General features: G+C 44.1%; 1 protein-coding gene across 4 annotated transcripts in view; it reads right to left on the bottom strand.

Moving 5' to 3' along the window:
* Positions 1-22118, bottom strand: part of ARHGEF12 (Rho guanine nucleotide exchange factor 12) — an 888740-nt gene that overhangs the window by 141435 nt on the left and 725187 nt on the right. For all 4 annotated transcript variants that reach the window (XM_086956791.1, XM_086956792.1, XM_086956788.1 and 1 more), the window contains one exon: positions 9861-10298. In XM_086956791.1, coding sequence (XP_086812917.1) covers positions 9861-10298 — 438 coding nt within the window. The remainder of the gene's footprint in view (positions 1-9860; positions 10299-22118) is intronic.

The raw sequence follows: 22118 nt of genomic DNA, 5'->3' as shown, positions 1-22118 counted from the left end.
TGCACAAAGTGAGCCCGAATGTGAACAAGCATCACTGACAGTTCTACATTTTCTGGCCGACAAGGGACACAAGGTGTCTCCTTCGAAGCTACAATTCTGTGTTCAGCAAGTTGTGTACTTGGGTCACTTGCTGTCCAAAGTGGGGAGACAGCTCACTCCTGACCGCATTCAGTTAATTGTAAATATGCCACAACCCCAAACACAAAAGGAAGTGCGGGCCTTTATAGGCCTCACCTCGTACTGCAGACAATGGATTCCCCAGTATGCATTTCTAGCTAAACCACTCATTCAGTTGACAACACAGGAGGCAGCGACTTCGACTGCCCTTCCTTGGACTCAGGAACATACACAGGCTTTTGAGGAATTAAAGAAAGCTTTATGTCAAGCACCAGTTTTAGCGACACCATGTTACAGCAAACCTTTTACGCTTTTTGTTACAGAACGTGATGGTACAGCGTTGTCTGTCCTCACTCAAGATCAAGCAGGTTCACATAAGCCTTGCGCTTATTTTTCAAGTACATTGGATTCAGTAGCCCAGGCGCTCCCTGCGTGCTTAAAGTCAGTCGCAGCGACAGCCCTAGCAATCAGACAGAGCGACTCAATTGTTTTAGGACACCAATTAACAGTACAAGTTCCACATTCTGTAGAGGTTCTTTTAAATCGAACCCAGACTCAACACTTGACTATAGCACGACTGACAGGTTATGAATTGACACTATTCCAGCCACACATAGAAATCAGACGCTGTAACATCCTGAATCCCGCAACATTGTTACCTTCGATCATGACTAATTCAGCCCCGCATGATTGTACAGAGATCATTAATGCAGTAACAAAGCCCCGACGAGACTTAACCGATGTTCCACTGACAAATCCAGACCTGACACTTTATGTGGATGGTTCATGTATGAGAACAAACACAGGAGAATTAGTGGCCGCCTATGCAGTGACCACTGAAACTGAAGTAAAAGAAACATATCGTATTGATACACTGTCCGCCCAAGCAGCAGAGCTCATCGCTCTGACCCGAGCCTGTATACTAGCCAAGAACAGAAATGTTAACATATACACAGATTCGCGTTATGCTTTCGGAGTTGTACACGACTTCGGAGTATTATGGCAAGAACGAGGTTTTTTGACCTCTCACGGTGCCAAGATTCAACATGGTCCTCTCATCCAAGCACTGTTAGAAGCAATACATCTGCCTTCAGGCATATCCATCATGAAATGTAAAGCACATACTAAAGTTACAGATTCCGTTTCCCAGGGTAACGACCTGGCAGACCAAACAGCAAAACATACAGCATTGACTCACACTCAGACAACTGACGTGACAAAGACAATAGTACCGACATATTGTATGACAGTTAGGGATCCCACACTAGATGTAATCGATATTCAGACACATGCTACTCCAGATGAAATTAAGAAATGGACCGAACTAGGAGGGATTCGGACAGATCAAGGTTGGATGACGAAGGGAAAATCTGCATGGTTTCTCCCTGACTCTATGGTTCAAGTCATAATAAATACAGCACATAGTCCAGCACATCTAGGAGAAAAAGCTATGTTAGACAGTTTACAGAATCTCTGGTACAACAAACACTTACGAGCAGCAGCAAAACAGAAAGTGCGTACTTGCATGATCTGTTGTCAGTTCAATCCAGGTAAAAGCGTCCCTGTAGAGCAAGGTGGATTCCATCCTCCCGATCACCCTTTTGAAGTCCTCCAGATGGATTATATCCAGATGGACCGTTGTCGAGGATTTAAGTACGTCCTCGTAGTTGTTTGTGCACTTTCCCGTTGGACCGAAGCATATCCAGTCTCAGATTACACTGCTCCGACCACTGCCAGGCAGCTGGTTCGTGAATTCTTCCCACGGTACGGCTTGCCCCGTGTCGTGTACTCAGATAACGGACAGCCATTCTCATCCGAGCTCATGAAACAGGTTTCCCTTCTGCTAGGATATCAGTGGAGATTCCACTGCGTCCGACATCCCGAAGCCGCAGGCCTTGTAGAGAGGCATAACCAGACACTGAAAACACGCCTTGCAAAGATATGTAAAGAGAAAGGGGTCGACTGGATAGTCGCCCTGCCAGTTGCACTGTTCTACATGAGAATGGTCCCCCATTCGAGATCAGGACTATCCCCGTATGAAGTGGTCTTTGGACGACCACCGAATATGTGGGGGACGCCCATGCCTAAGAAAATAACAGATGTTGATTGTAATATGCTGACAGATTACCTTGCCTCCTTGATGTCTGCACTCCAATCATGTCGTTCACAGGTTGCTGCAGCCTTTCCTGACAACACTGATGTAAAGCCACATGATGTCCGTCCCGGTGACACAGTCCTAATTAGGAACTTCGACAGGAAAAGCCCGCTGGAGCCCCGCTGGAAAGAACCGAAGATCGTCCTTCTTACAACACGGACCGCTATCAAAGTGGAAGGACGAAAGGGGTGGATCCACACGAGTCATATTAAAAAATGTAATGAACTGCCAGAGACTGACTCGTCCACCCCCTCCAAGGACTGCCTCGATACTAAAGACTTTAAAGTTCCAAAAGGAGAGAAAACTCCCCAAGAGGAGTACCGCATGAAACTTCGATCTAGCGAGTCAGACAGTTTAATTGTTTAAGTCCTCCCCTAGGTGAATCGGTTAAATAGTTTCTGACATGTATCCCCTAGATCGAGATAGAGAGAGAGAGAGAGAATTCAAGAAACATGCATATTGTAAATCACTCCGTAGTCACTGTATAGTGACATTACTGATTATGTTTGTTCTAAGTCTTCTGATTATTGTTGCGAGTATATTGCTTCCTATATACTACCCTATCTTCAAGCGTGAACAATCTGCTTACAATGTCACTGCTGAACATTCCTTTAGTGAGTTACCCCCCCATGAATTATCTTACAGACTTGCGCTGCGCAACAACACATTCATTAGTATGTTACATCATTCCCATCAGACTAATAATGCTACAAACTGTTGGATATGTGGCCGACTCCCTCCCTATCAGAAATACAAGGGAGTTCTGCCCCTCTTTCCGTACCCGTTCACTCACAATGGCTCCTGTGGAGCATGGTTCAGAATAATTAACTCCTTAGATTCGGATATCGCTGTTTTCAAAGGAAACTGGGTTTGGGGAAACTTGAACTTAGTTCTACTTAATGCCTGTTATCCTGACAAGAAGGGACTTCCCATTAGAATAGGAACTGATCTAGAGAATGAAGTGTATGGATTAGGTAATTATACAATTAACCTTATGATTCTTACTGTCGAGTCTGAAGCTGCACCAGTTCTCCCTGCTATGTCAGTATTACCAGTCACAGGTGATTTATGTGTCAGAAAGAAGGGTTCAGTACACTTAGGTCATAGCAAATGTACTACTGTGGTCGAATTCAGTGATCAAGGCAAATCTTCCTTTAGAGTTACTCGTCATTCTTACTTTGTTTGCGGCTATACCGCATACATACGCTTACCTCCAGATTGGGATGGTACCTGTTACATTGCATTCCTTCTGCCACCTGTTTTTCTAGCCCCTCCTGATTATCACAGAAATACAAATCTAGTAAAGGATAGACTCCGAAGAGATCTCCCGATTGTCGACTATACAGAAACGGCATGGGAGCAATACACAGATTTCAATAAAGGATTCTTTTTCTTTACAGGTCCTGTCCAAAATAGTAAATTAATACGCAGATTAACTAGAACACTCGAAGCAGTAGTGAATGAAACGGCCTCCGCCATAGGTAACTTAACAGAGGAGCAATCTGCCATGCGGGTTGTTGTTCTCCAGAATCGTCTTGTTATTGACGTCATCCTAGCAGATAGGGGCGGAGCTTGTAAGGTCATCGGGTCAAGTTGCTGTGTTTTCATTCCAGAAAACGCGCCTACAGTATACAAAGCTATTACACGTCTTCATAAGATTGCAAGTTTGATACATCAGAATCCAGGCACCTGGACTTGGTCCAATTGGTTCTGGACAACGTTGACCGCTTGGGGATGGAAGATCCTATCCTTCCTAGGTATTGCCCTTGTCATAGTATTCAGTTGCTGCCTGTGCCTACAGTGTGGGCCAGCGATTTGTGGTCTGTGCGCCACTTCATGTATTGCACATTCCAGTTTTCACTTAAAACGCGAAAAGAAGAAAGAAGAGCAAATAATGTTACAAGAACAGACTGATCGGTTTATGAGAATCGATATATCATGAAGGGTCCGTAGGGAACAAGGAGGGAATGAGGAAATATAAATTTTATGGTCAAGAAATGTTCCCTAACGTGTACCCCACCGTCTCCATGTACCAGCCTAAAGTGCATGTAACTTCCCTCCTGTGCCAGCTATGAAGACGCAAATACATTTGCGTCCAACGTTAACATGTCCTCTTTCAGATCCACCCTAAATGGGTTGAATATTCCGTTCCTAAGTATGCCTTGCCAACGTCTTTTTGTGGTGTACTTTACACGTTTTTCAGCTCTGGCGAAGTAGGCCCTGAATTCTGCCACCAAGCCTTTCCTGCCTTCTGACTCTGAAAGCCTCAGCCCAGGCTGCCTCTGTACCCGTGACCTCTACCTTACTCCCTGCGCGGCTAACGGCGCTTAGCTCAGCCTGTTGCCTGCCAGCACCGTATTCAACCTTCGAATTATCTGTTCCGCTCCTCAAACATACATTCCTGCCTACTAGTTCAAGTAAACATCTTCCAGCTGCAGAGCAAAGGGCCCGGCCTCACTGTCTCCATGCAAGTAATTCATAGCCTCTGTTACCATGGTAGGCCCATGCCCCCTCGCATCTCATGCAGACACGTAGACGCCTATACACGCACTCACAGTCAGTAAAGAGTAGCCTCTGCCCCAGAGACCTTTCCCTCTAGACGATATGGTTCCCAAACATCAGATATCAGATATGATAGAAGTACGAGTTGATCTGACATGCCAGACTTCTGTCTCTTTCCGCTAGCGTAAATGTCAAGTCCCCTGCACCCTCCAGTTTCACGTCATTCACGCGTCATGCAGCTGCGCGCGCATCCAGGCCTCAGATTTCTGCTGACATTGCCAAACTCTGCCAAGTACCCACCTACTTGTGACACTTACATATGACGTTCTCTAGCACACTCCTCTATGTTCACGCCCAGTTCACGCCTCCTGATTACGTAGTGCTAACACGTGGATGCTGTTATCTTGTTTCTCTCAGCTGTTACGCCTACTGTATTGGTTTCTATAATGCGACTTAAGTATATAAGCTATGTATTGTCAATAAAATATGGCTCTATCCCTTCCTGCACCCCAGTGGTGGCAGGAACAAGATACCCGATCTGGTACCATGACCATTCCTTTTTAAGGAATAAACCCCTAAGAACTCTAACGCCACGGACTCTGCCTCTTTCTTTCCGATTGAGTTATTTTTGTTTAAGTACTTACCTGCATAGAAATTAAGACGGTAAATCAAATATTTACCACACACCAATTGCAGAACAAAGAATGTGATTTATGCAGTGGTGTGTCCGTGCAATACAATCTATATTGGGAAAACAAGTCAGCAAGTTAACACAAGAATCACACAGCACAGGTCAAGGATAAAAAGGAAGGTTCTTACAGCACCGATGGTAGAACATTTTTTAATGGCAAAACATGGAGAAAATGATTTCCAGTGGACCATCCTAGCAGTAATTGAAACTAAAAATCGCTCTATTTGCCTAGAAAATGCCCTGCTATGCTAGGAAGTGTATTTGATAATGAAATTCAACAGCATTAATTGTGGGCTTAACAGCATGAGTGAGCTTAATAAATTATGACTCCATATTTACATCTTATATAAAGCTTGCCTGCGCTACTCATTCCTGACATATAATCGTAGTTATACATTGACTACGTTTCCCATAATCCATTATGAATATCTTTAAGGATACTCGATTCCGATTGGGTGGTAGTTGAGTCATAACCATAACCATTTCCACCTCACAGCGTTAAATATGGTAAATGTGCCTGACAAACAGTGAACCACAACCCGATATTTATACTTTCCAGATTAGGATATTATTCTTGTAATTACTTTTCTGAAAAAGTGCATTGATATTTTGATAATCCATCACTGATAGTTCTTTCCTTTACCTTTGTCCACTGCAACATCTTATTCTAGATTTCAATTTACGGACATTGATACAAAAAGAAGGATAAACATTGTTTGTTTCACTTTCATCATTGATACCTCGGTAAGTGATTTCCAACACCTTGAGCCCAGGTTCTTTTGACCTTGTAGCTCTTAAAGCTATTGAATCCATTAACCATAATAGTTTCTGATTCCTTCCACCCCCCATAAAAGACTCTTCCCTCCATTAGTTACAATAGTATCTGCAAATGCTTGATATCACTATCACATGTTCTAACTAGATGGGCAATTTTGGATAGATGAATTCTTACATATAGATCTATCCTTTTATGGTAATCGGGTGGGCAACATCAGGTCATTCAGAAATGAAATTCATAGCTCCTAATATTTAAAGCTCAGCCACCAGACTGGCTTGTTAAGAAAAGATTAGTTCCTTTGTTTCACTATTGGTTGCTCTTATGGTACTATCTTTACCTACAATTACCACTGCTCAAATATATGAATGCTAGTTTGTACCTTGTGTAGCTATATTTAATCAGCTATACATGTAGGGAGTTATTGTCATGTAGGCACTGTCGAGTTTAATTTTTTGTTGTTATTTTCAGTTGTCATATTGTAATTTGAGAATGCAATTTTTGAATAAATTAGGCATATAGATGTTCTGATTTTATATTAACTATGTTTTTCAGATACTATTGTGGCTCCTGAAGAAGGCGTTTCCAACAACGCCGAAACGCGCGTCGAATAATATTGTTTGCCACTGTTACAGAATTTTTTTATATGTACTTTTGATATAATTATATGATTACTGTTTATTTGTGTTGTCTGTATAACTGATTTTTATTATGCCTTTTCATCAAGTGTTTTTAATGTGAACATTTACATATGTATTAAATGAAATATAGTTTTTTAATTATTTGATTGTGTGTCCTTTATGCAATTTCTCCCTCTCTTTGTGTTGATATTATGCCATTCTGTTCACACTATATAATCGTAGTTATACATTGACTACGTTTCCCATAATCCATTATGAATATCTTTAAGGATACTCGATTCCGATTGGGTGGTAGTTGAGTCACATGAGATCACAGTTTCAAATGGAGAACAAGCCCGGAATGGCGTCTTGTGATACATTGAGTGCGGAGCTAGCAGAAGCGATCTTTTTACAATAAAACGGTGAGTTTTAGAGTTAGTCATATCTAAACTCTTTTCAAACATTTGGGAAACATACGTTTAAACCGCTTGTCGCATGGTTTGTATTTCAGACGAGCACGCGCGTAATTAATAACGCGGCAGCAAAAAACGACTTTAACGAAATGGACCATCCTTGAGGCGGTGAGTATTATCCGTTCTACTACCCGCTCACATTTAAACATAAATGCGCCTGCATAAGCAATAATGTGTCCGCTTGTGCTCCACAGATTAAAACGCCTGACATCGATGTATAACAACATCGTGAAACATTTGACACAGCATCTATAAGTGAATCCGGCTGGATTCAGCACGTCGAAATCATGGTAAAAACGTGTTTCCCACTCCAAATATCCTTTAAACAGTATATACGCTCCATATAACTGAGACAACTGCATTTTATTGCAGAGGCACATCACCTGCATTGGAAATTCTGCACAGAGAAGGACAGTGTTCTCTTGGCCACATTAAGGTACGCTGATTGAGAGAACTGGTATAACGTTAAGTGAGTTTGATAAAGTTGAGGTAGCTTTCTGAATAAAACCCTTTTATGTTTTTTGTCACAAACAGTCCATTTCAGAATAGAATAAGACGGCCCTGATGAGAGTCCGATCATTTTCAACCAGAACTCGAAACGCGTCGGCACAGGCACAAACCTCTGAATATCCAGAGATTCTGAGATTGATTCTTAAGTCAGGTTACAAAGGGATGTTTGTTTGTACCTCTTCCCTGGCAACTGTTTGTAAAACTTTATTGACTAAATAGATAAATAGGTTGGATGTAAAAACTTGGCATCTTTCTCTTCAATTTCGTTTGAAATTGTTTATGTACAAAACACCATGTATTTATTTTTTGTATGATGTTGCACTATCTAACTTTCTAAAAATTGTTGATTATTGTATTGTAAATTGGGACATCATGTTTAAGGGATGATGTATTTTTCTCTAACTTGAACATACAACTAAAACCCTAACAAATGTGAAAAATAAAAGGCAAAATCAATTGCCAAGATAAACTGAAAAAAATGTCGTTTATTTTTATGCACTAAAAATGGTTTTGAAACAAATTGAGGTGTAGGTAAATTTTTCTATTTATAGTTACACGGCCCAACCTACCCTCTTTCCTTTAGGGCCAAGCTCCCCCTTTTTCTTAGACTTCTATTCAGAACATGGCATTTCCTTGAGGTTGGCTGACTGGATTCACCAAGGATTTCGATGATCTTGGCGACCCAATAGAGATGTCTAAACTTTAGGATTACATGATCCATACTTTTCAGTTCAATATCTAGATGTCTGGACGTACTCAAAACAATTAAGGGCCTCATTTTTCCCAAATCTCCTGCATCTATTCTTGCACTTAAATCATTAAGATTGCCAAACATGCTTGTGCAAGTACACAGTTAAGTAGCAGACCATCACCCAAATAATCTTAGACAGAGAGTTTAAATTTGCATGATTGGCATGAGGTTTCTTATAGGCCTTCAACTTCAAAGATATCTTTTAAATTAACAGTGATTTGTGCATCATCTACAACAAAGAATGATGTTTGTTGCAGATGGATGTTTCAGCACTGAGCAGTCATTTGACAGCTTATGAATAAAGTGTGTTTTTCTTAATCGTTTTATATCTGAAGAGCGGTTGTAGTTTTTTAATAATGTGGAACTAGACTTGATATCAGAGGGAGGGTTTGGAAAAACAAAAATGAGCCAACACACACTGATTTTAGGATCCGTCTCTAGACAGCTTTAAGGATCAATAAATAGAAAATGTGATTAAGGGAAGCATGTGCATTTTAAACAAATATATTCTGCACATCATTTCTATGCCTTTGCATAGAATGCATTAGTGCACCACAAGTGCAGGTACCAGTTTGTTTATGAAAGTTCAATTAATAAAGCAATATAGATGTTACATGTCTGTGTGCCAATCTGTGTAACAGATCCTTGTGTCAGTCTGCAATATTTAGGCACACATCAGTATAGGGTACATGTTCATAGCCATCTAGGATATGTTCCCATGCAAGTCTACAGTACATATCTGTTTGACGCTCTGTGGTACATGTGTACATATCAACGGGTATTGCAGCAATCAATTTATTCACCATACAATTTATTTATTTATTTATTTATTGACATTTGTAGAGCGCGGCGAATACCCGTGGGCGTCTCGGCGCTAGTTAAGGGATGGATCAGCAACTGGGTAAAGAAGATATACAAGGCTATTGGTCAAATAACCACGTCTTTAGCTGTTTGCGGAATGTGAACAGGGAGGGACTTGCTCGGATATGTGCAGGAAGGGTGTTCCAGAGTCTAGGGGCGGCAACCAGGAAACGCCTGTCGCCCCAGGTGACTGTTCTAGTGCAAGGCACAGCCAAGAAGTTCACTTGGTTCTATCCACATTAGGTGTTCTGTTCAAAATCAAAGGAGTACTCTAAATATTTAAGGGTACAATTTGAAGATTTTAAACCTTTACATTTCAAGGACATACATCATGGTGTCATGCTTTGTTAAATTTAAAGTTTAAAACTGGGGTTTCCGCAGGAAGTAATACAAATATGGAAGTACCTGAGATCCGCAGGTGGAGCTCCACATCGTCTTTTGCTCCTGATCCATCCTCCTCATTTGCAATCTCATCGCCGCAGGGTTCAGGTGCATCAAAGAACTGATCACCACTTTCCTCCAGGCCGCCTTCTGCAGGTGTCCTCTCCGAGCAATTTGCTTGTCTCCCACCTGTTTTGAGAATTCCAATTTGTTGTTTCGCTTCCGGATCCAGCAGTGAGAGCCTTAGGCAAGGGTTAGACTCTGGACTTTTATTGATGGAAACCTGCTGTGGAGATCCCTGGTGGTAGAGGTTGGTTCCAGAATGTCTTTGGGCAAGTGGTACATCCTGGTGAAATGCTCCCTCGGAGGTGCTCCGTGAGGACATACCCTGCTGCAAATCCATGTCTGTCTGCTTCTTAGAGAGTAACAACTGGTGAAGCAGCAGTTGCTTTAACATGCCCACTGAAATAAGAGAAGAAATTAATTGAGTAGCCATTCTAGCAATTAGTTATAAAGATCACACATCCTCAAACACATCCTCCAAACATAAATGGCGCTATTACATATTTATTCATTAGTTGATTAGCTAACTTGAATTGATCTTGGCATTGTACGGTCCTACTGGAGAAACAGAAAACATCACTTACTCCTGAGTGCGCACATTCTAAAACACATCTGGCCCAGATTAATACACTTTGTACTCTGTTCACCTACCCTACCAAAGGAAGTCTAAGGCAAAAAAGAGATCTGTCCTCTGATGACACAGAAAGCTTGTCATCATACAAAGGGATAATGGGTACATATCTGATATCAGGACAATGCATACAGAATCAAACAAGCACCATTAATTAAACTTACAGAAATATTTACAAAAGTTTCTCAGCATATGCCTGTGTTAGATGGAGGGCAGTAAAATGGAAACTTACTCAAAGGAGGCTAGTGCACAAGGAGATGAAGCATGGGGGGTCCCGCAAGAGGCCCCTGTAGGAAGTTGGCTTTTTATGTAAAGGGCCAATGTAAGGGCACACCAAACAAAAAAGTCCAGACGACCCTTATCGGTTTACACAGGCTTAGTTTAATAATCCCAAGTGCTCAATGTGTGATGGTGGTCGAGCAGCTTAGACTTATCAGATAGGAACATTAAGCATTTGTTGTTGACACGGGGTAGCCAAGTGAGACATACACACTAATTCTTGCCTAATGTATGAAAATAACACAGATTAATATAGGAATTTAGACAGCAAGTACTTCGGAATTAGGTCGTTACTTTTGAAGGAATCAATTTTACAAGAAAACAGTAAAAATGCTCAAATAACAGTTTTTGAGGTATGAGTCTTGAATGCAGTAATGTTATCTATCCTATGGGAGAAAAAACATACACAGCACACATATACTTGCAGTGTGTGATCAGGAGTGTCCCTTTAGGACAAACGGTTCTTAGGGGCTGGCCAAGGTCTACAGAACCACCAGTAGTTTGGGTTTACCTGCCCTGGGGTGTCCAAGTGCAGAGGTGCTGGTTCGGGATGGTAGCTTTGAGCGCTACACCGGTAAGGTCAATGGTACCGGAAACCAAGAGGCTGCAAGGGGGGACTTGGGGACAAGCCGGAGAAACACAAATGGGGGGGGGGGGGGCTTGATTTGTGAGGACCACTAGGCCAAGAGGATGCAGTCAGGAGTCACAACCCCAGGCTGTGAAACTCGAGGGAAGAGGGTCTTGGCTAGCTGGCCACTGGAGCTCGAGGCTCTCATGTTTGTCAGTCGATTCTGCAGAGGAGGGGAAAACAAGACACAAAGGTCACTCTAATTGTGGATCTCGTTGGTCCTGAAGTCTCTCGTTGTGCAGGTAGGTTTTTCACAGTGCTGGTGTCCGGACAGGGCACACACCAGCCTTGGCTGGTGCAGGTGCTCCGGTACTCAGGGTATTGGTGCAGGGGGGCTCCTGGAGGGTCAAGCATCTCACAACGTGGCAGAGAGACTGGGATGATCTACAGCCACAAAGACTTTCTGAGGACGTATTGCTCCCTTGGTGGGCCCGATGGACAAAAACATGGTGTATCAGACAAGTGCGGTTGGTGCCGGAGTATACAGGGAGATGGCTACTCTAAGGGAGATGCTAGATGTTTGACGAAGTGTTGGGCAGTCCTCCAAGTGTTAGGGAGGATGCACAGCTTTTGGAAGAGTATGGTCTTTGCAACTGTCAAGGTACCAGCAGCCGGGCAGGCAGGGTTTTGTGCCAAGTTCGTAGTTGGTCCTCAGTTTTCGCTGTAACAGCTCTTCTTTGTCCTTCTTTTCCTGGGTAGACAAATCTGTCTCTCTGGTGTCAGAAACTCATTTTAGGGGCATTTAGGGGAGTATATGATGGTAGCCAACAGGCTACCTACTACTAGGGTGACTACATCCCCTATTTGGCCACTTCCTGTGGGGAGTGGGCATAACCCATCCCCTATCTGGCCGCTTCCTGTGGGGAGTGGGCATAACCGTGACCCAGAAATCTCTATTTTTTTACAAAACAAGATGGTGAAACCCTTCTCTGGCTGTCCAATTGAGGTAGCCCACCTTAGGGGTGCAACTAGCCTGTAAGTGAAACACGCCTCCTGAATATCTAATTTCCCACTTACTCTAGTGCCAAACAGTCTTTAGGGCGGGGGTGGTGTTCTCCATGTCTGTGCTCACCTCACACCTTTAAGATGGCTTCCTAATCACTTGCAATTTCTGGCAATGAAGCAAGACATCACAGGGACAAATCTGCCAAGCAGATATGCCCTCACATGTAATATAATGCTCAGCGCTTTAAGGCCTGCTATAGGGAAGAATTACATATAGTACATGTTGTGTACTTGGGCATTGCACACAATGAATGGGTAATGTAATGTTTTTGGAATGACTTACACCATTTCACACCTCCTGCAATGGCAGTCTGCAGTCAGTTTGTGTGGATCCTTTTGGGTGGCATAAAACATGCTGCAGCCCTTAGGGATCCTCTTCAGTGCCCATGCCCTTGGTATAAGGGGTCCCATTTACCAGGGCCTTACAAGAGCGCCAAAGTCCTTGAAAACTGGGTTACAATTAAGTATTTGTCTTGCTTTTATGGAAAGAGCACTGGCACTGGGGCCTGGGTAGCGGGGACCCAGTGCACTATTAATCAACAATATCAGTACCAGTGAGCAAAGAGTGGGGTGACCATGTCAAAAACTGCCACTTTTCTATAGGCCCCACAAAGTGTATGGGAGAAGAAAATCAACAGTAGCAAGCAGCCTCTTGCAAGAGGAGTCGTGTTGATGTAGGTGGGGACAGGGGGAATGTTCAAAGAAAGCCTCCCCTCTTTGCTTTGGTATAGCTTAAGTGCCTGCACGAGGCACAGTATTAAATAGATGTTGAGGAATGTTCAGGAATGGTAGATTTTGCATCTCACTGAGCAAAGGAGGGGTAATGGTGACAGAAATGAGAAACCCATAGAACGGATGTAAATGTAGCTTTTCAGTACAAATCTAGTTTACCACAAAGGAGAGCTCAAGGGTCTGGGCACCTGTAGAACCTATATAAAATACATTAAATCTTAAAGAAAATGCTAAAAGCAATTGTCATGGTGCATGCATTCTAATAAAAATGCATCATCTAAACAATGTTCAAAACATGACGCGCTCCTCTTCCTTGAGCTGGATTCCGTATGTGTCCGCAGCTTGCTTTATCGAGTTATAGGTTGCTACGACATACAGCATTGATGGTCTTGAGGGGCATGAGTCTGGAGAGTCTAGGTTAAGCTCCTGCTACACTTTTTCCTGTGTGTACTATCGCACAAGTTACATTTCCTGGATGAAAGGTGAGTTAAACAGTTTTTATCAAACACAGTTTCTTAGGTTTCCATAAGAAACACCCTCACCTCTTAGAAGTTTTTCAGAGGAAAACAGTCAATGCAATCCTAAGGGGGAAAATGGGATTGTTTTGCAGCTAAGTAAATGGTCTTGAGGTTCGAGTTTCTCGGGTTAGAACAAGAGTTCCCCCAGGGTCAAGCATGCACTCAAAAAACATCCTTAGCGGCACTAGGGCGGCTGGATGCAGAGTGCTGATGCCCAATGTTATCCAATGGGGATGGGGGGCCTCCGGTTGGTGGCTGCTCACGGGTATACCACTTAGATGTGGGAGCAAAGCTCCTAGGGTTTAGGTCAGGGCAAAGGGTTATCTGATTTAGCACACAAAGTTTACCCACAGCGGCACAGGGGCCGCCAGGTGTAGGGTGCTGATTTGGCGTTGGGTGCTCTGTTGCTTTTAATGGGAGTTGCTGGTTTTGGGTTTTGGCTGCCAGCTCGGGCCAGGAAGTCTTCCGGGAGGAACCAACAGCTGGGCAGGTAAGTTGGAGGGCCAGGGACGTAGGTGCACCTCAGGTCTTCTTCTCCAGGATGACTGGGTGCCTTATAAGGTCTGATTTTACCTTACTGGGTCACTCACCCTTGGGGGGATCTCCATGCAGAGGCTGCAGGCGAAGACGGGGAGTCCTGGAAGGATCAATCTATGGTGGACTCGGACTCTGTAGCGCTGGGGGACCTCGCTGGGACCAGAGGGCCCCTCGGACTCAGGCCATATGAGTTGTGTGCAGTGGTGTTTCCAGGCGTAAAGTTTCTTTGTCCTCAGCAGGCTCGGAGTCTTTCTTTGGTGTTTCTTTTGAACAGAGCTGCTGTTCACAGGAGAGCCGGTCTTTGCTTACGGCAGTCAGTCGTCCCAGGGGTTCTGGAGGTCGCTGGTCGCAGGACAAGGTGATTTTTAGTGCAGGATCTCTGGAAACTGCAGACAGGCCAGTAGGGCTGGGGCCAATCCAGTTCTTCTCTGCAGTCTCTTCTGCAGAGAAGATTCTTTCATCCTTCTTCATAGGTTGCAGGAATCTGTGTTCTGGGTACAGGGCTGCCCGGTGTTCAAGGGTCTTGAGGCCAGTAGCCAATGGTCTACTGACCTTAGGGTGACTACAACCTTGGCGTGCTCACCCCACGTGGGGGAGTGGGCACAATCCCTAACCCTGATTGGAGAATGCCTACCATCTGCAAGATTGCGGGCACTGAAGAGTGGGCTTCACCTCGCCTCCCCCACCTGAGTGTTGTTGGCAGAGGTGGGCACACCTTTTGGGCTGTTCTAGTTTTTTCCGCCAGTCTTCCCGCCGAAAAAATGGGAGACAGGAAGGGGGCCTGCTCCTGAGAGTAGGAGAAGCTGGGGGTCACATTACAAAGGCCGCTAGGCCTTTGAATCTCTCCTGCTGCAGTTGGCTCTTCCTGACCTGGGGGCGGTGTGACCACCTCCATCCAGGAAAAGCTTTATTTCTGGGCCCAGGGAGAGAAGGCTCCCACCCCAGGAGTCCAGAAACATGTCTCATGGTGGCATGCTGGAGTTTACCATTACAGGAACCCACCAGAGGCTGGTTGTTTTAAAGGGGGCATCTCTAAGATGCCCTCTGAGTGCATGGTATTATGCTGAGAAGTTTGGTACCAAACTTCCCAGAATTCAGTAAAGCTATTATGGTGCTGTGGAGTTTGTAATGACAACTACAGACCATATACTTTATATGGCTTTACTGCACTTTCAATGTCTAAGAATGGACTTAGACACAGTACGGGTACAGTGCTCATGCAACTGTACCCTCACCAGTGGTATAGTGCACCCAGCTAGAGGGGTGTCTTACCTATAGCATAGGCAGTGGGTTGCAGGCATAGCAAAACAGGTATGTATGCCATGTCGACGCTTCACTTTTCTCTGCACCAAAACACCGACCCTGCAATGGCAGAGTGCGTGAGTTGAGGTACAGGACTTCAAAGGGTGGAACAATATGTTCTGCAGCTCTTGGAGACCTTCCCTGGTTACAGTGCCCTAGGTACCCATGGCAACTTCTACAAGGGACTTACCTGTGGCCAGAGGGTGCCAATTTGGGGAACAAAGGTTCAGTTTTGGGAAAGAACACAGGCCCTGGGAAGCTGATTGGCAGGGACCCAGGGCACATCAAGTCAAAGTGCATCAGAAATGTAGCGAAAGGTGGGGGGGGGGGTATTGCAACAGAAACCCACTTTCCTACAACCATCATCATACTCTTCAGGTGGTGGGAAGCTTTGGTCAGAATTGGAGCCAAAAAGACAATAGAACATACAATGGTGTGTCCACTCTAACAGAGGCACATGCTTTGAATCAGGCTGTATAATGACCGGTTGTGCTCTAGTAATTTCATAGCATGACATAAGTTGAAACAGTGCTGAATCCTCCTACAGCAGTGGAGGGGCTGGTAACAGTATCAATGAGGGAGCAACAGTAGCAGGTTGTGGAGTCAGGGTGGAGGTCTGTAAAAGGTCCAAGGTGATTGTGCAGAGAAATTAACCATCAGCATTACCTGACTAAGGGCCCCTACAGATCCTTGGAGGACAAAAGAGTGCCAGAAGAATGCCAAATATCTACAACATTGCCTCCTTAGTGGCTTGGATCAACTATGGTGTCACAGATGGACCGGTAAATTCAGAGCACACCTGGACAAACTAAAGAATCAGCTCTTCAATAGACAGTAACCAAATAACAGCAAAGATGCCCCAATGCCTTCTCTTTAGATAGAGCAGTGGGATGGGTAGAGTTCAGCTTTGCTTTCTTGTGGTTATGTTTGGACTTTGACAGAGTTATCTGATAACTTCAACTGCAAAGTTGAGCTCAGGAATGAGCCTTCACCCTCCATTTGGAGAAGAACTTACGTGAGGCCTGTGGCTTCTTGTGTTTGGCAACGTACAATGTTGCTTCACAGTCCCAGATAACCTTTGGATGCATAAAGGTGCACTTGTCGCAGAACTTCCAGTCATGCCCAGAGTCCAAAAACCTTGTGAGTCTGTGACAGTCATCTGTTTTCTAAAGTTAATGCATAGTTTGCAATGTGTAGTCTAAGGAGAGGGTATATTTTCCTAGCACATTAGATTTTTCCTGTTTTAGAAGTCATCAGAAGGCAGATGAAATTTGAAGCAAAGGTGCTGATCAGTGTTGGAAAGCTTGGAAAGAAAGGAACTCATGTAAGCATTCAGGGGTAGGCTTATAAGCAGCTCTGTTCCATCAATTGTGGCATTATGGAATCAATTGGGAGTGTTTGAACTTTGCTAGTGAAAGCTTTCTGGATCAAGTCTGGTACCAGGGGTGTATTTCTATGGTGAGGAATCTTCAGTTAGAAGTATTTATCAGAAGACATGGTTTGATGTTATGAGGCAGCCTTAAAAAATAAATCCAAAGTGTTATTTAAGGGATTTAATAAATTAATACCCAATTTGCTATCTTGGGTGGAGAAGAGGGTGCCACAGCAGGTTATACTAAACAATTAGGTTTATTGATCAATTTTGAGACAATATTTGCACATTTATTCTGGAATCTATTGAAGTTGAAGGGAAGCGCAACATAACAGCACATCACCAAGACGAAGGGCACAGTACTTATGGACACAGGTTAACCTGCCAAAAGTGTAATTAGTCAACAGGAATACTGACAGAATAGACGCTCAAAACTTTCCTTTACACTTTAGACAAAATGGCAACAATAAGGGCACAAGGAACAGTAACCTCAACAATAACAGATTATCAATAACTTATTCAGAAAGGTAGATCTGACAATAAAACAAGAATAGAAAATGCTATGAAATGTGTGTTAAAAAAAATCCTAGATTGGTCTGCTTGATTAAAATATTATGAGGAAACATCGGCTTGCCCTTGAACAAGATTAACATTTATATTCAGCTATTCATACAATGCTAGCAGAAAAGGCTTAAGGATCCGGAGTCAGTAAAGCTTTAGAGCAAACAATCAGCAGAAAAGGGAAAATAAGGGATTTCAAGAAGCAATAGGTAGCAATCAGAATAAATATCACCATTTAAATATTATGACAAAAAAAAATAGACACTTCTGTTGGCTATTTGGCCAGAGTAATGATAAGGTGGAGAGCACCTCTTCCCTTTCATCAGGGCGTCATTGGTTTGATGAATCTCTTTTGCATCTTTACCTTGAAGCATTGCTTTATAAGACGAAAATAAATAACTATGAACTCTCACATAAAGATGATACAATGATTCCAAAGCATTTAAATGATAAACCAATGGGAAGAAAACAGGCAACAATACTGTGTAATATATACATGTTATATTAAATACACATTTTCAGTTGCTTGCAACCAACCTTCCATTTAATAAGCAAGATATCTACATACATAGCCCCGTTAAGGAAGGTACGTTTTTGGCAGATTAGTTCAACTGTTTGCGATCCTTATCAAATTTATTAATTTGCCAATGACAACCCTAATATCTGTTTAAATTAAGAATGTAAATTAGAATAAGTGTCTTATCTTCGGAAAAGCATTATCTGATAGAGACTATCTAGCTGCAGATTCCTTACCTTTAAATTTCCTAGGCGTCAAGATGGATCCGGAAACCTTTGCTCACGCCTTGTGAGTGCCATCGGGTGGCTACATTCGGCTCTGTGTGACGTGGTCGGCGTCGTTAGCGTCGGATATGATGTTGTGGTCACCCATATAGGCACCATCCAGGGGCGCGGAAGTCAGTAATTTGAGTTTTTTCCATGCCAGAAGCACAGAGCCACAAAGTAACTGATGTAGACGTGTGTGAACTAGGGCGCTGAAAAAGGGAGTAACCCTAGCCCCAACAAAATCAGTCAGCAAAGTGAGGAGGCATGGGTGGGCCTGTAAGGAATCTGCAGCTAGATAGAGTCTCTACCAGATAATGCATTACCGAAGGTAAGTAACTTGTTCATCCGATAGAAACTTTTAGCTTCAGATTCCTTACCTTTGAATTAGTTACCCCATCCATACTCTACTGGCGGTGGTTTGCGGACCAATTCCTCATACTAGGAAGTCCTGCAGGACTGAACAAGCAAAGTGCCCGTCCTGCAGGGGAGCATGGTAAACTGAAAGTGCTTGCGGCCTACCTTGACTGGCAGGTAACGCCTGTGGCCTAGCAAGAAGGGGATGTGAAAAAGCACACCCTGCAGGTCCAACGCTACCATCCAGTCTTCTTACTCTAGGGCAGACAAGACCTGATCTAAAGTAGGCATCTTGAACTTCTCCTTCTTGAGGAAGAGACTTAAGGTCTGAAGATCTAAAATGTGCCGCAAACTTTGTTCTTTTTCAGAATCAGAAAGTAGCAGGAATAACAGCCACTGCCTACTTCTGAATCCGGGACACTCTGTATAGCTTCCTTGGCCAGGAAAGCTGTAACTTCCTCTTGGAGTAATTTTAAATGATCCTCCGCCATGCGTTCATGATTTGGCAGAATGGAAGGAGGAAAGGAAAGGAAAGGCAGAGAATAGCCCTCCTGAATGAATAGCAAGACCCATTTGTCTGATGTTATGGACCTCCAGTGGGGGAGGTGAAGATGTATTCTCCCACCAACTGGTGTGGTCTTGTAGAGTCATTCTTGCAGGCTGCGGCTGCAGAGGGCAGGGAGGCTGACAACTTCTGGCTTCCATTCCTTGGGTGGAATGAACCGCATCCACGTCCCTGCAAAACTTGGCAAGTCTGAGCAGGACGGTGGCTGGAATAGGGCCGACGTGGCTGGCACCCCCTTCCGCTGCCACAAAAGGGGCGAAAGCTAGACTGGCCTTGAAGTGTAGAAGAGAGCCCAAGGATCTGGCCGTAGCTTGAGAGTCCTTGAACTGCACTAGGGCAGAGTCTGCCTTCTCCCCCAAAAGATGTGATCCAACAAACAGCATGTCCATCAAGTTTGCCTGGACATTGCCCGAGAAACCAGTGGTTCTAAGCGGGGCTTGGCACCGCAAGGCCACTGTCGATGAAATCGCTCTGCCCAGCTAATCAGTCGTGCCAAGGCCACACCTTATGGCAAATTTTGCTGCATCTCTCCTGTCCTTAACCGCCTGAGAGAGCACAGCCCGGCCCTCCTCTTGGACTTGTGGCAGCACTTGCACAAACATCTCCCAAAGGGAGTGGGAGAAATGGCCAATTAAGCATGCAGTATTCACGGACTGCAATGCCAGGCTGGAGGAAGAAAACATCTTCTTTCCAAGTGATTCCAGCCTCTTAGATTCCCTATCTGGAGGGGCGGAAGGGAACGCACCATGGGCGGAAAACCATGCACCACCAAGCTGTCAGGGGTGGGGTGTTGGCTGAGGAACTTTGGGTGGCCCAGAGCCAGGCGATGGGGGCATGCAATTCTCCTATTCACAGAAGCCCCTGTGCTAGGCTTGGACTACGTGCGAGAAGGACCTCAGTAGGTGCCTCAATGTATGGAAAAAGGGGTTCAGAGGTGGCAGCCCAAGGCTGAAGCACTTTGGTCAGGAGATTAGTCCTGCCCTGCAGGGAGGGCAATTCCAGTACGAGGACTTCAGCTGCTCTCTTGACCACTATGCGCATTAAGAAACAATGTCCTGACAGGTAAAGATATGTAGGCAATTAATTATGCATGCATACAGCATTACTCACAAAGAAAGAAGGAGAGTACTCATTGATTTGAAAAAAGATAGTTAATCATCTTATATTGTAACACAAGTTCATGGTCGGAAATTATACAGTTAGAAGCAGCACTGCATAAAATGAATTAGTGACAACCATATAATACTTGGTGCTTAAAAAAGTGTCTTTGGTGAAAGTGGCGACGCAAGTGAAGAAGTGAACAGCATGGACGGCGCACTGTGAACAAAGTGCAAGTAATTTACAGTGGGTTGCTCAAAGCGTGTGACAACGTGATATCACAGTTTACAAAAGTTCTTTCAATTTGATGTAGAGCCACAAAGGAGGAGTACGCCTGTTAATAAGCTGTTAGGTCGACGGCGTTTCGATCCATGTTAGTTTGGATCGTCATCAGGACTTGGTTGTCTGGGTTAGGGCGTGCTGCAAGGAAAAGAACAGAGTTTCAGGGAAGAATACAGGGGTGACTGGGAAACGGGAGGAAGTGCAGGGATTAGCTAGGGAATTACCTGAATTAAATTCCGATGTGTAGACAAAAAATCATCTATGGATTATGCTGAAGCCTGTGTAGTTAGGTCAGGGACAGCCTGAAGTAAGTTTCGGAAGGCAAAGCAAAAATCATCTGGAGCCTGCATGGGGGCACTGTAAAAAGGGTGGACAATGAAGGTCCATGTGGATTGGAAAGGCATGGTTAATTAAGCAAGGGAAAGGAAAAATACTAACGGGTTCTGATTGTGCTGGGCGGCCATCTGTGATCAGCCGGTGATCGAGCACGGTTCCTATGAAAAAGCAAACAATTAAGAAGCGGTTACAAATAGCCCGTGAATAAGATCGAGGAGTTCTGGTATATCAGACAAAGTCGTCGTACCCGGGGGCTAAGGGACTTGGAAGAGACATACCTTAGAGAATCGGCGTGCCGATGCAGGAATAGATCCAAGCGTTTGGGAGCCGTGACGTGGCGAGGTGATGGGGTTTTACTTCCGTGTGGGGGCGGGGTGGGAGCAAGGGAAGGGGGCGTGAACTGGGCGTGCACTAAGTGACATCACCAGCGGCAAGGGGAAAGCAACCATAGTGCAGGGTCAGAGCAAAAGGGGGGGAGCGCGAACTGGGCGTGCACGAAGTGACGTCTCCAGCGGCAAGGGGAGGGTAGGGTACCGGGGAAACGAAGGCAATGTGCAACGTCGGAACGGCAAATTTACAAAGTGGAACGTAGTACAACCATTTTAGCCAAGCGTATCTTTCAACAATTCATATAAGTATCTCTGCAAACAAGGTTTTAGCACATGTATCTTTTTAAAAAAACCTTAGGCAGTATTATCACATGTAGGCATATTGTGCAGTATGGTTAACTCAAGGCAGTTTATACGAGGCAATTTATACATTAATTCAGCTAGCAATCTAGTATTCAACAAGTATAGTTTATGATTGGTAGAACGGGCGGTATCTAGAGTGGTGAAGTACTTGTGTGGACAGTAGAGGGTCAGGTGAGAGGGATAGGTTCAGGATGACAGTGGACAGTCAGACATTTCAGGTGGTGACGGTGCTGTTCCATTCGTCAATTGTATTGAGTCCATGGTTGACCGAACCGCAAATGGTCATCCATTTACATTCAGCCTTGTTAAGGAGGATTTTGATGTCGCCTCCTCGAGTGGGCAATGTGGGTTTCTCTATCACTTGCCAGAGAATGTCAGTGTCCAGATGTCCCAGTTGTAGGTAGTGTGTTACCAAGGGTGCTGTCAATGTTTTGCAATTAATCCTGCTTTTATGCTGAATGATATGTTGTTTAATCGTTTGTGTCGTCTGTCCAATGTAGATGAGATCGCATGGACATTTGATTGCATAGATGACAATTTGCAA

The sequence above is a fragment of the Lissotriton vulgaris genome, chromosome 2_1 (genome assembly GCF_964263255.1).
Source record: "Lissotriton vulgaris chromosome 2_1, aLisVul1.2, whole genome shotgun sequence".
Lineage (NCBI taxonomy): Eukaryota > Metazoa > Chordata > Amphibia > Caudata > Salamandridae > Lissotriton > Lissotriton vulgaris.
This window is presented reverse-complemented; position numbering and strand designations above follow the sequence as displayed.